This window comes from Ailuropoda melanoleuca, chromosome 9 (assembly GCF_002007445.2).
Source record: "Ailuropoda melanoleuca isolate Jingjing chromosome 9, ASM200744v2, whole genome shotgun sequence".
In the NCBI taxonomy this organism is placed as follows: domain Eukaryota; kingdom Metazoa; phylum Chordata; class Mammalia; order Carnivora; family Ursidae; genus Ailuropoda; species Ailuropoda melanoleuca.
In genome coordinates, this window is record NC_048226.1 from 3140494 (window position 1) to 3152867 (window position 12374).

The window sequence follows — 12374 nt, forward strand, 5'->3', positions numbered from 1 at the left end:
GCAGAACAGGAAATTTGCGTGTTGTATCTGGATTAACTTCGGATTTTTCTCATAGCAAAAGTTTTGGCTCCGGGTGCTATGACCTTGAATCTGCCTGGCTGCTTGGGGGAAATGATAGCCCAGGGGCAGCCTTGAGCACTCTGTCCAGAGCCAGGCTGTGCCAACGGCGTCTCACAGCCGTGGCCTGCCTCAGGGTGAGCCCCAAGGAAGGCAGGAGCGATTGCTTGGCAAGGTGAGGACTCAGGAGCTTTGTGCGTGGGCTCTGCCGGCCCGGTGATGCACACTTGGGGAGAGACATGGCTTGGTTTCCCACATTTCTTTCACACAAAGCATGATTATAGGGAAGTGCTTCCATATGGCCCATGGAAAATCCTGGCCAAGAACGGCTGCGGTGGGCCCGTTTTGGAGCAGTAACAGACATGAAGGGGCTGTAACGAAAATCCAGGACAAGCAGCATGTTTTCATGCAGCAGGGATCTGCTAACGTTAGCTGGAGCCCAAGCACATTCGTACGGGGCCTGGTGACCGGCCAGCAGTCCCACTCTCACCACGTCATTTCACCTGCCGGATGCTCCCGGCGCCCTTTCTTTGTAGAAATTAATCAAGAAGATTAGATTTTTCAGGGTTTTTGACCTGGAATGCCTTGAACTGGCACAGGGACCTGAGATGCCCTCAAAAAACTCAGAATGGCAAATTTGGGCCTTATGGGTGCACACACATTTCCAGGAAAACGGAGGGAAAATGCATAACTTTCAATAGATTCTCAAAAGGATCTATAATCCAAAAAGTGAAAACCAATGTGTGTGAGAGAGAGAGACACACACAAAGAATCTGACCTACCTTCCAGGACCATGAAACTGTGAAGGGCAACCAGGTCCCTTCCAGCCAACACCCCACCCCATCCGTCCCTTCCCATTTCGGGGCCTCCTTGGCATACTTCCCCAAAAAGACTGGTTTCTTGACCCAATTTCACTTGGCTTCTCTCCTGGTTCAATTAGAATTATCTTGATTTCTAATCTCTGTTGGACCCTGACAAGACGACGTCTATTTCTGATGAGACTTCCAGGCTTTTTAAAGCCAACACTCACTCTGGGCACATCCCAACACCTGAGCTGGTGATTTATGTTCTCCTTTCCATCTTCTCATCCAAAAGCCGACCTGAATTAACTCTTCACAGTCCTGGCTCTTCACGGTCTTCCCCGGAGCTGCGTCTCTCCCCTACCGTTAGTTTCTCCTCCTATTCACTCTTCCTTGACACTTCTGACAAGGTTTTCCTCCACACCCATCAGCAGCTCTCTTAAAAACAAGACCCAGATTGACAGACTGTTGACTTGGACATCTGTTTACAAATATCCACATTGACACTGCATGTATGTAAAAGGTGTGACACCCTTTGGTACCCAAATGAGCCACATGTCTAATAAAAACACTGCTAGCATTTCCTGGGCACTCTCTAGGTGCCAGACACTATTTGCAATGCTTAGCATGACTGATTTACTTATTAATCCTGACAACACCTCTACAAAGGCAGTACTATTACTGTTTCCAGTTTAATTGAGAAAACCAAAATACACATAGAAGTTAAAAAAAAAAACAAAAACCTTGCTCTGCTTACACAGTAGTAAGCAACAAACCTGGGATTTCAACCCTGGCCCCAGAGTCCAATTTCTTAGCCACTTTCTTATATTGCCTTTCATAATTGGTTATGAGAGATGTTCCTTAACATCTCTAGTCCTCAGTCTCTTCATCTATCAAGTGGGCTTGGCAACAGCAAAAGTACAATGGAAGGGGGTTGGTGGAATTAAGCGATACCCTGTGCCTGAAGAGGACTCCGGGAATGGTGAAGCACTGTATCAATGTTAGGAATAACAGAAAGAGGCACAACTCCCGGGGAGGACTTCCCTTCCTGCATAAACGGTACAGCATTCAGGAATGTCTTTTGCACTACTGTGTTCATCGTCTGGGCATGGATAGGTGCGAATGTTTAATGGTGACTTTGCAACTGCAGAGATGAAAGCCATCCTCTAAGGATGATGGAGGGAGAGAGAGAGGAGCCTGGGTCCTTAAAGACATGGCAGAACAGTTTCCCAACCTTGACTGCCTCCTGCCGGCTGTCCCGCATTTGTAGTTGAACTTCCCATGACGTGTAGTGGATGCATTCCTCACTGGGGCACCGGTGCCCAAGGCCAGCTCCTTCATGAAGGAACCTCTACGAATTCCTGGTTTCCAATCTCGGGTAGCCGCCTCGGTGATTCCTCTACCTTTTTCCTGTCTTTGATGAGTTTCTTCCCCTCCCTTCTTTGATGGGAACACTCTCAAGTCTCTGAGAGCCCTCACACTTATGCAGCTAACTCTTACTCTTAATGAACAGTACAAAAAAGAAAGAAAAAAAAGCCAACATGCTGGAACGGTGCTAATTTCTCACCGTGTTCTCCGCGATGCCTGTACAGTCCTCCAGCTGCTGATGCGGTGTGGATGGGCAGCCTCCTTCTGTCCCAGGCAGATCTTTCCCTCTACCTAGCCTCACCTTCTGTTCACTCCTCAACCCACTGTCATCGGGCTGTGGCTTCAGCCTGAAATTCATGGAGCACATTTTGGACTCTTATTGCAATTGGCATCACAGCAGAGTTCACAAGGCTGACCATTACCTCCTCTTCAGAATTAGTCCTTTGGCGTCCATGACCCCGCTTTTGCTACGTTCTGTGTTTACCTACTCTTTTCATTTCCTCTCATTCAGATTCCCTTAAATTTCTCTTCTGGATAAATGCCTTGACTTGGGGTGCTCCCCAGGATGCAATTCTTGGCCTCCTGATATATTCTACACACCCTCTTTGGGTGGACCTACCTAACTTAGTTTACCACCAATAAGGGGCTTTTGCCACCAGCCAACAATGGACTGCCATATTTCAGATCAAGCCTTCAACCACAAACAAAATATAATCAACATCTGTTTGAAGGTGTCAGAAAGGTACCGAGATATTTAATACTTATGGGGGGCGCCTGGGTGGCACAGCGGTTAAGCGTCTGCCTTCAGCTCAGGGCGTGATCCCGGCGTTATGGGATCGAGCCCCACATCAGGCTCCTCTGCTGTGAGCCTGCTTCTTCCTCTCCCACTCCCCCTGCTTGTGTTCCCTCTCTCGCTGGCTGTCTCTATCTCTGTCAAATAAATAAATAAATCTTAAAAAAAATAAATAAAAATAATACTTATGGGGGCAAATTTCCCAAGAGAAGGAAAATCCAAGGAGGTGAGCCTTGATCTTTGGTACAGGACCCCCTTCAGGGACCCCTCACCCAAGGGAATGGCAAACATGTCCACTCTGCCACTCAAGCTGGAGTGCTGGCATCATCCTCACTTCTTGGCTCTTGCAGTCTTCGTTCCAAGATTCTATCCCCTAAAGACTCTCCAGTCTATTCCTTCCTCTACCACTCCCACCATGCTCCCTAGACAGGGCCTCACGATTTCAAATACCCTTCAGTATTCTATCCCATTTGGACTCCGTGCCTCCAGGCTCACCTCACAGGGAGTCCAGCCTCCACCTGCCACCAGAATTATTTTACTAAAACACAAATCTAACCATGTCACTCCTCTGCTTGGACTTGCTCAAGTGACTCCACTTAACGTAAAGTGTGCAGCACAATAATGAGGGCTTCTGTGGTTGCCTCTGGAATGCCACCTGTCTCATCCTTCACCCTGTTCAGGGTGGAATAGGATTCAGGCCTGAACGACATAGTAATAGCTTCTAAAGGATACCAGGGCTTCCCTTTAATGTCATACCATGAACTTCGTGCTTCCTCCACCTGGAAAACCCTCTGACCCCCCACCTCTCCCATGGTGCTCTCCCCACTTGGAGAGAAAAAGCAAAATCCCTATTTCATAAGTTACATCAAGATAAACTCAAATGAAAGAAGATGTTAAAGGAGGAAAACAAAACCATAAAAGCGCTGGCAGAAAACACACAGGAATCATTTTTTCCCTTTCAGACAGGGGCTGCCAAGTACAACCTGAGGTCAAATTCAGCCTACTGCCTATTTTTGTAAATAAAGTCTGTTTGGTTTTGTTTTTTTTAAATTTCTGTATGCCTTGTATTTCTCCCCTCCATTACTACATTCCTTTGAGTTTAACTACCTTTTTATAAACCATTTGATTCCATTCTCGTTTCTTTTCCTGTATATTTTGGATATATATTTATATATTGCTTTAAGATGTTTAGATGTTACTTATTTAAATACCATTCAGATCACAGTTAATCTCCTGAATTTATAATAAGTCTAGTGTTTTTTGTCAGAATTAAAAAATGTATATATTTACTTTAAAAAAAATGGAAAAAGGAAAGCTTCAAGACCAGAGTGTGCTGCTTTGTTACGAATATCTCATGTGCATTCTAAGTACTGAAAAGCAGGCGTTTTTCCCCAAAGGACAATGTCACTCGGACAGATGGACTGTAATTATAAAAGAAGGGTTTGAAACATAAAGATGCTCGTGGCAATTAGCAAACAGAGGAAGTCCTGGCGAGGACACAGAGCGGTGAGTGGGTGCTTGGGGAGGAAGGCTCCAGGAGGTGAAGGACGTGGCCCCAGATCTGGGGTCGATGTCTGGCTGACCACGTGGGCACCAAAGGGGCAGACCACACCTGGCAGGATTCGAGAAGAGTGCGTCACTGAAGCCTCCAGAAGAGCTGTTCGTGCTCCCGAGTGGGTGGGTGTGCCCCTCCAGACCTCAGCAAGACCCCTCGGGAGCATCTGTTTGCTGCCACGTAGTAAGAAGCCTCGGCTAACAGCGCCCACGGCGGGGGAGGTTCAGTACAAGCAGCCATTCCTTGCACGTGGTATTTTTGGAAGGGTTCCTGCTACCACTTTGAGGTGTGAGGTCCCTCAGATGCTTCACAGCATCACAGGCATGGCCTACACCCTCCACATTCTCCCTTGCTTCTGCACCAGCTTGCTCTGGTGGAACCCCTTCTCCGCCGGGATGCTCGCTAAGGAAGTGGTGACGTAACAGACTCGCCCGTGGGTCACCAGCCACACCTCCTTTGAGGAGCTCGCTTTGCCACCTCCTCCAGTCAGTAACGGGTGACAGAGGGCTCTCAACCTCTGGCCCCTTCCCATCACTGCCGCTCGCTGCCACGGTCGCCTTTGGGCCTTGGGACGCCTCTTATCACCACCCCCAGTTTCCGTGGCTGATGTCCGTAGCAAGTCTAACTTGAACAGATACCATTGTACATCAAGTTTTCTTGGAACACAGCAATGCCCTTTGTTCCCGAGTCATCTGTGGGAACCTTGGTGCTGCGACAGCCGTGCTGAACGGTTGAGACTGCGAACATATGCCCTGTAAAGACCTGAGACACTTACTCTCTGGCCCTTTACCCAAAATGTTTACTGACTCCCAAATCGAAGGATTAAAAAAAGGCAGATACAGCTAAAATAGAAAAATGAAAATTTCTGAGCATATAAAATTTAGAAACCAACGATCCTAAAACCACAAACAATACTGAAAGTCAAGTTACAAATGGAGATCCTTATTTAAAAGAAGTATCATAAAAAAAATTGAAAATCAAAAGTAAAATAAAATGGGTATAAGAAACAAAAGGTTAATACTCAGGATATAATAAAGATCACAACGGTGGGGAGAAAATCAACGTCCACACAGAAAAATGAGTAAGTGACTTTAGTAGCTGACTGAAAGATGAGAAGGTAGAAAGGGGCAAGAATTCCGACAAGATTTTCTACCTTGTTAGCAAGCAAGGGAGGCAAATAAAAAACGATTAGTTCATGCTTTACGTTAAAAAAATGGCAATATTTTTAAAAAACTCATCACATTCTGTATTGGTCAGGATTCAAAGAAACAGGCAGTCTCGGAGAAAACAATGGAAGCAACAATGTGACAGACACGTTTCGGAAGCAATCTGACTTTTGGAAAACTGGTCAACAGCACTTTGCAGGGAAAAGCTTAGCGACAGGAAGCCCGTGTTCCGGGACCAGGGGCTTAGAGCCCCGTTGGCCTGCCCTGCCGCCACAGGGCAGCGGGTCTCAAACCTACTTTTTTCAGGAGAAACGTGCGACTTCGATTGTCCCCGCACAAGCCTGCAGGTGGAGCCGTTGCCAGCGCAGACGCCGCAGCTGTCCTCCCGGGCGCTGCTCCCCAGGCGTCGGTCACAGCCCACGGCCTGCGGACAGAAGCGGGCGTCAGCAGCCGCGGAGGGGCCCGGACTGCAGGACCCTCCAGCAGCCCCCCAGCCTGTGAGCCTTCTCCCCGTCACCACGCGGCTCTCTTTCATGAGTTTTCACAATAGGAATGACAGAAAGCCTTGGGGTGCATTGACAGGAATCTCACCGAGGTCCGGTCTCACTGAAAGAGAGGAATTGAAGCTGTCCCCCTCCCTTTACATTTTCAGTTATATTTTTATTTGTGGTCGTATATTTTTACGTATATAAAATGAATGGATCATTACAGATCCTGTTTCCCCTGCCCCCTCGCTCCTCACACCTCCTCTCACCTCTGGTCCCTCCACTGGAGTTGAAGAATACCCTTCTGGGCCACGGTTTTACCTACATTTTCCCCCTCTGTTTGTATCTCAGTCTCCACATACCCATAGCTCAACATCTCTAGAGCTCCATCTCTCTGTATTCTATATCTTTGTATGTCCTTCTGTCTATGATTATTTATGCCTATATCTATGTGTGTCTTCCTGTCATGAGATCTAGATACGTACCTTTATAAGCCATTACTTTTTTAAATTTTTTAATTTAAATTCAATTTAGTTAACATATACTGTATTATTAGTTTCAGAGGTAGAGATCAGTGATTCATCAGTTGCATATAACAACCAGCGCTCATTACATCAAGTGCCCTCCTTAATGCCCATCACCTAGTTACCCCATCCCCCCACCCCCTCCCTCCAGCAACCCTCAGTGTGTTTCCTAGAATTAAGCATCTCTTATGGTTTCCCTCCCTCTCTGTTTTCATCTTCCTTTTTTTTCTTTCCCTTCCCCTATGTTCATCTGTTTTGTTTCTTAAATTCCACATACGAGTGAAATCATATGGTATTTGTCTTTCTCTGACTAATTTCATTCCACATAATACATTCTAGTTCATCCAGGTCATTGCAAATGGCAAGATTTCATTATTTTTGATGGCTGAGTAATATTCCATTGTGTGTGTGCTTGTACGCACGTGCACCGCCTCTTCTTTATCCATTCATCTGTTGATGGACATCTGGGCTCTTTGTAAATCATTTCTTAAATGCAGGAGAGGAATGAATGGGAGAGATGTCCCATAGCATATGCCTATACTGCTATCTTTCAGTTCTTTGTGAGTTATTATTTTTGTGTGTTATTTTGTGTATGTGCATACACGTGTGTCTTTGCCACATTGTGAGCTTCCGTCTATGGGGACAAGGGCAAGGTGCATTTGTTTTTACTGTACAAATACATCTTCCATATAATATATGTCCACTAATATTAGCTGGTGAAAGAGTTCATCTCTACCTCCCTGTATCACTCAACTTCATTTGCATTTCTATACCCGGTGTTTGAGCGCAGGGACTCTAGAGGCAGAGAGCCCCCCTGCCCGACACTCCAATGCTTTCAAGATGGCGGATGGCCAACAGTTCAAACTTTCAGAGACCCATCTTCCTCAAGAGTGACACACAGATAATAATACACACTACACATAGGGTCCAATAAGGATAAAATGAGAAAATATATGTAAAAACTCTTAGTACAGGGATTAGAACATTATAAAGGGCTGAGTAAAAAAAGGCCCCCTTCTATCATCTCTGCTTTTCATTTTGTTTTGACTCCTGGGCACGGCCCCTACATCTCAGCGTGGGGAGCTGCTGAGGAATCACTGTGTCCAAGGTGTTGAAGAGAGAATAAAACCTGAGGGAATTGAAACCACATCTACAGACTACTCTTTCCAAAATTTCAGTGCTGAAGGGAAGGAGAAAGATCAAATAAATTTCAGGGAGATGCAGGAAAATTCCAAAGAAGTTTAAGGAAAAGTCCATGATTAAAGATATTTTTAAATTCACAAAAGGGCTGTCATGAAGAAAGGGTTTACATTTGTTCCTTGTACTTTCAAATGGTGAAAGCTACAGGTTTAAGCCTAAGTTTAGTTCAATATCAGAAAGTTTGAAAAGTCAGAGTTATCCAACAACAAGTGTTCAACCATGAGGTAGACAGGAGACTTCTTGGTGGAAAAATTGGAAAGGGGATTAAATTCTCTGAGGAGTAGCTAAATCCAAAGACTTCTGAGATCCTTTCGTCCTGATTATATAATTTTATAAAGCTGATAATGAAATACTACTAATAATAGTTGATTTTTACTAAATGCCCACCATGTATCTGGCTTTATGCCAAGCACATCACACGCATTCCTTCACTGAATCTTCACAGCAACCTGATGACCCAGGTGGTATCTTCTGTTTCTATTTTACAAATAAGGCACTTGAATGTCAGTGAGGTTAAATGACTGGCCAGCATCACACAGCTAGTAAATAGTGTCAGGAATGGCCAAAAAACCCTGGAATCTTAACACCATGGTAACACCATCCTCACCTTTAGCAGCAGCATACGGACCGCAAAGAGACGAGTCACACAGGCAATTATATTAATATTTACTAGTACATGTGGAACAAATTAAGAGTGATTGATTTTGGAAACACACTTGCATGGTTGGGATTCAATCAATGAGTAACTTGTGTTCATGCAACTTTCTCCAAGGGGAGTAATTCTACCATTAAGTTCTAGAAACCTGTTCCCGAGCCAAGCTCTGTCCTCACAATTGTCCCTGAGCACTCTGCATTTCGTGAGAATGAGAATCACCCTCTATCTGGTGATCCAGGAAGGGTGTGGGTTTAGGAGCTAGGACGGGCTTGTTTCGAAGAGCGTTTAGGGCCTTGTAAGATCTTAAGCAGGCAAACACCTCCCTGAGCACTTACATTTGTTTCAGAATTTTGTTTCAAGTGACAGTTCATCCAAATCTCACAGCCAAAAAAAGCAGCGAAAACATCACTGAAAAATAATATCTGAGAAGAAGCTCTGGTTGCCTTGTGATTCAAAGGCTCTAAGTCAGAACTGCCCTTGAAACTGAGGGGCTACTGAATTTGGGCTCTCAGATCTCATCGTAATCCATACTAAGCAAATTTGCAAAGCTGCCTGAGGTGTTTTCAACCTCTGTGACATCTTCTGAAGTCAAGATCTCTAATTGTGATGATTTAAAAAACCACTAATTAATAAAACATATCAATAAATTTATTAGCTATTAAGTAACCAATTTTTATATAGGCAGGCACTACGGGGAATAATTTAACAACACAAGGCTCATATCCTACCGTGCAGTTAATAAGACAAGTTACACAAGGTATCAGACTTAAACAAATATTTAAAATATATGAGCAGTGCTTTCGGGAATAAATACTCCTACATAAATCATCACTTCAGCTAAGAACTATTTCATCATTTCTGCAAATGAATTCCTAATCAGCTAAAAGAATATAGTATTTAAATAAGTGGCATCAGGACACCTGGGTGGCTCAGTCGGTGAAGCATCTGCCTTTGGCTCAGGTCGTGATCTCAGGGTCCTTGGATGGAGCCCCTGCATCAGGCTCCCTGCTCAGCGGGGAGTCTGCTTCCTTTCCCTCGTGCACACACTCCCTCTCTCTCTCTCTCTCACAATTCCCTCTCTTTCTTTCAAATAAATAAATAAAATCTTCAAAAAACTAAATAAGTGGCATCACTCCATATTAAGCTACGTAGGAATCTTTTTAGGTAAGTCTAATTTAATCCTTCTAGAACCAATTTTTTGGAGTCAACTTCTGTTTGAGATCTCTTGAAAATTGGATTCTACCTTAGAAACGACTCTAGATTACTGCCTTGAAAATCAGAATATATGGAGCTATGGTAGTAGTTAAGAGATATTCTAAAATATGGAGCTTCAGGTCACCTGGGTGGCTCAGTCAGCTAAGCCTCTGCCTTCAGCTCAGGTCATGATCTCAGGGTCCTGGGATCGAGCCCCATGTAGGGCTCCCTGGTCCGCTGGGAGCCTGCTTCTCTCTCTCCCTCTGCCACCCCCATGCTCTTTTTCTCTCTCTCTCAAATAAATAAATATTTTTTAAAAATAATAAAAATATAAAATAAAATAAATAAAATAAAATAAAATAAAATACGGAGCTTCTCCTTTCAGCCCATGGAAGGACTATACGTCCCCATTGCCTTAGAAGTTCAGAGTGGCCTTGACTGTCTTGGGCCAATGAAATAGGCGTCATTTCTGTAAGAAGCTTTAAGGGCATAAATCATATGTTCCCCTTCTTACTACTGTGGTTATTATGTAAACCGTGTTCGAATAAAACCTCCTTCGGTCTGATCTCTTGATATCCAAAGAGCAGAGACCCCTGCTGACCTATGCTGGACAAGTCGCATTAGCAAGAAGTAATCTTTAATTGTTTTAAGCCACTGAGCTTTGGCGGTTGTCGGTTACTGCAGGAAAGCCTGGCCCGTGTCAGAAAGAGCACAATTTCACCATTAATGGACAAAGCAAGGTCATTAACAGCAAGGTGTTATTTTCAACTGGACATTTCACGTCAAAATCCAGATTTCCGGTTCTGTTGACAAACAGAAACTGATGTGTTTGTGACTAGGGGTCTCCTTCACGGTGAGTTAGTACATATTCTCCAGGTCCCAGCAGCCCTCCTGCTCAGCGTGACCACGCCCGAGCACTTACTGTCTCTGAGAGTCTGTCTAGGCATGACTGTGCTGTGTGTGCAGGACCCACCTAGTGTCCTGGCTGTCCTTTATCAGAACCGCATCTCATTTCCCTTTACAAACTTCAGCCACACTTCGGGCAGCACAGAAAGTGCAAGTATCATCAGCATAGTGCAGTGGTTAAGGAAACAGATTCTGAGGTTAGGCTGCATGGGTCCAAATTCCAGCCAGCCCCCTTTCAAGCTGTGCGGCGCAGGAAAATTCCTTAGCCTCTTCAAATCGCGTTTCCAAGTGGGGATGATGACCGTACCTACCTCACACATATGAGGAGCTGACACAGCCGAATGCTTTAGACAGTGTCTGACACTAAACACCCAGCGGATGTAAGTTGCTATTAGTCTTACTGTAACTACAAAGTGGTTTCTTCAGCTACCCCCACTGTCAGGGAATTCAATAAACATGAATGATAAATCAGACTTGCTCTGAAGACGTGCTTCCAACCAGTCCCTGCTTCTCATAAAAATCAGACTTGCAAAGCGGAAGCAAATTTCATTCAGTTAAGTGTCATCGTCTTATGCTTCCTGCTGGGCTCAGATTCACAAAAAGTTGTTCCCAGGAGCACGTGACCGCTCATTTAAGTGAGCATACCATAAACGCACTTGCAAAAATGATGTGTGGTCTGGGGCGCCTGGGTGGCACAGTGGATAAGCGTCTGCCTTCGGCTCAGGGCGTGATCCCGGCATTATGGGATCGAGCCCCACATCAGGCTCCTCTGCTATGAGCCTGCTTCTTCCTCTCCCACTCCCCCTGCTTGTGTTTCCTCTCTCGCTGGCTGTCTCTATCTCTGTCAAATAAATAAAATCTTTAAAAAAACAGAATGATGTATGGTCTGTGCCAAGCAAACATCAGGGCTCAGTTTGCTCACCCGGAGACAAGCAGCGAGAATGCCACCATTTATTCTCTGCCATCCTAGTGACCACTGAGGGCCACAGCCACATTGTACAAGACGGGGAATTTGCGTGAACATTATCCTGTTGAAGGAAAGATCTGAATTCTCCTGAGAGTGTCTCAGTCACTTCTGAAAGAACGGCATATAATTCTTTTCACCCAAACAGCCTTGCCAGAAGAGCACTCAGCTTTCGGCAGCCAGGGCATCACCTGTTACTGCCCACAGAACTGGCTTCTCCATCAGCATCACAAAAACACGGCAGGAAGCACACTTTTAAAATGAACTAATTCAGTACTGAAAACCACATTTTTCCTGCAAGCCCCATCAAGCCTTGAAAATTACTGGAGCCAACTCGGCATCTGAGATAATGAACATGAAGAGGGGGCTGTGGTCAGCGAGCACAAGGAGGAAGCAGGGAAAGGGAGCCACTGCTGACTGCAGGCCTCCTGTGTGACAGTGATTGGGCTGGACTCATGGAATGTTGTTCGTGAAAGGACGAATTTAAAATAGGACCTACAAGGAGAATAATACCTCCTTTTTACACACTGAAAAGACCAAGGCTGAGAGATGGTGTGACTGAATACCACAGGAAATGAATACATCCTGCCACCAGTGTCCCCTCCAACCATGTCAGTGAGACTGCTCAGGCTGAGATCGCCAGTGGGATTTGTTTGGGCCAAATGAAGCAAGCATATTTCCCTTCTTATCCTCTTGACCTCTCTGAA

The 12374-nt window shown here is 45.1% G+C and overlaps 1 protein-coding gene across 1 annotated transcript in view; it reads right to left on the bottom strand.

Annotated features, from left to right (window-relative positions):
• Positions 1-12374, bottom strand: part of ADAMTSL3 (ADAMTS like 3) — a 236922-nt gene that overhangs the window by 126548 nt on the left and 98000 nt on the right. Inside the window, exons 7-9 of the mRNA XM_034668882.1 lie at positions 6033-6163; positions 3271-3316; positions 416-428 (exon numbers count right to left, since the gene is read on the bottom strand). Of these exons, the coding sequence (XP_034524773.1) occupies positions 416-428; positions 3271-3316; positions 6033-6163 (190 nt within the window). The remainder of the gene's footprint in view (positions 1-415; positions 429-3270; positions 3317-6032; positions 6164-12374) is intronic.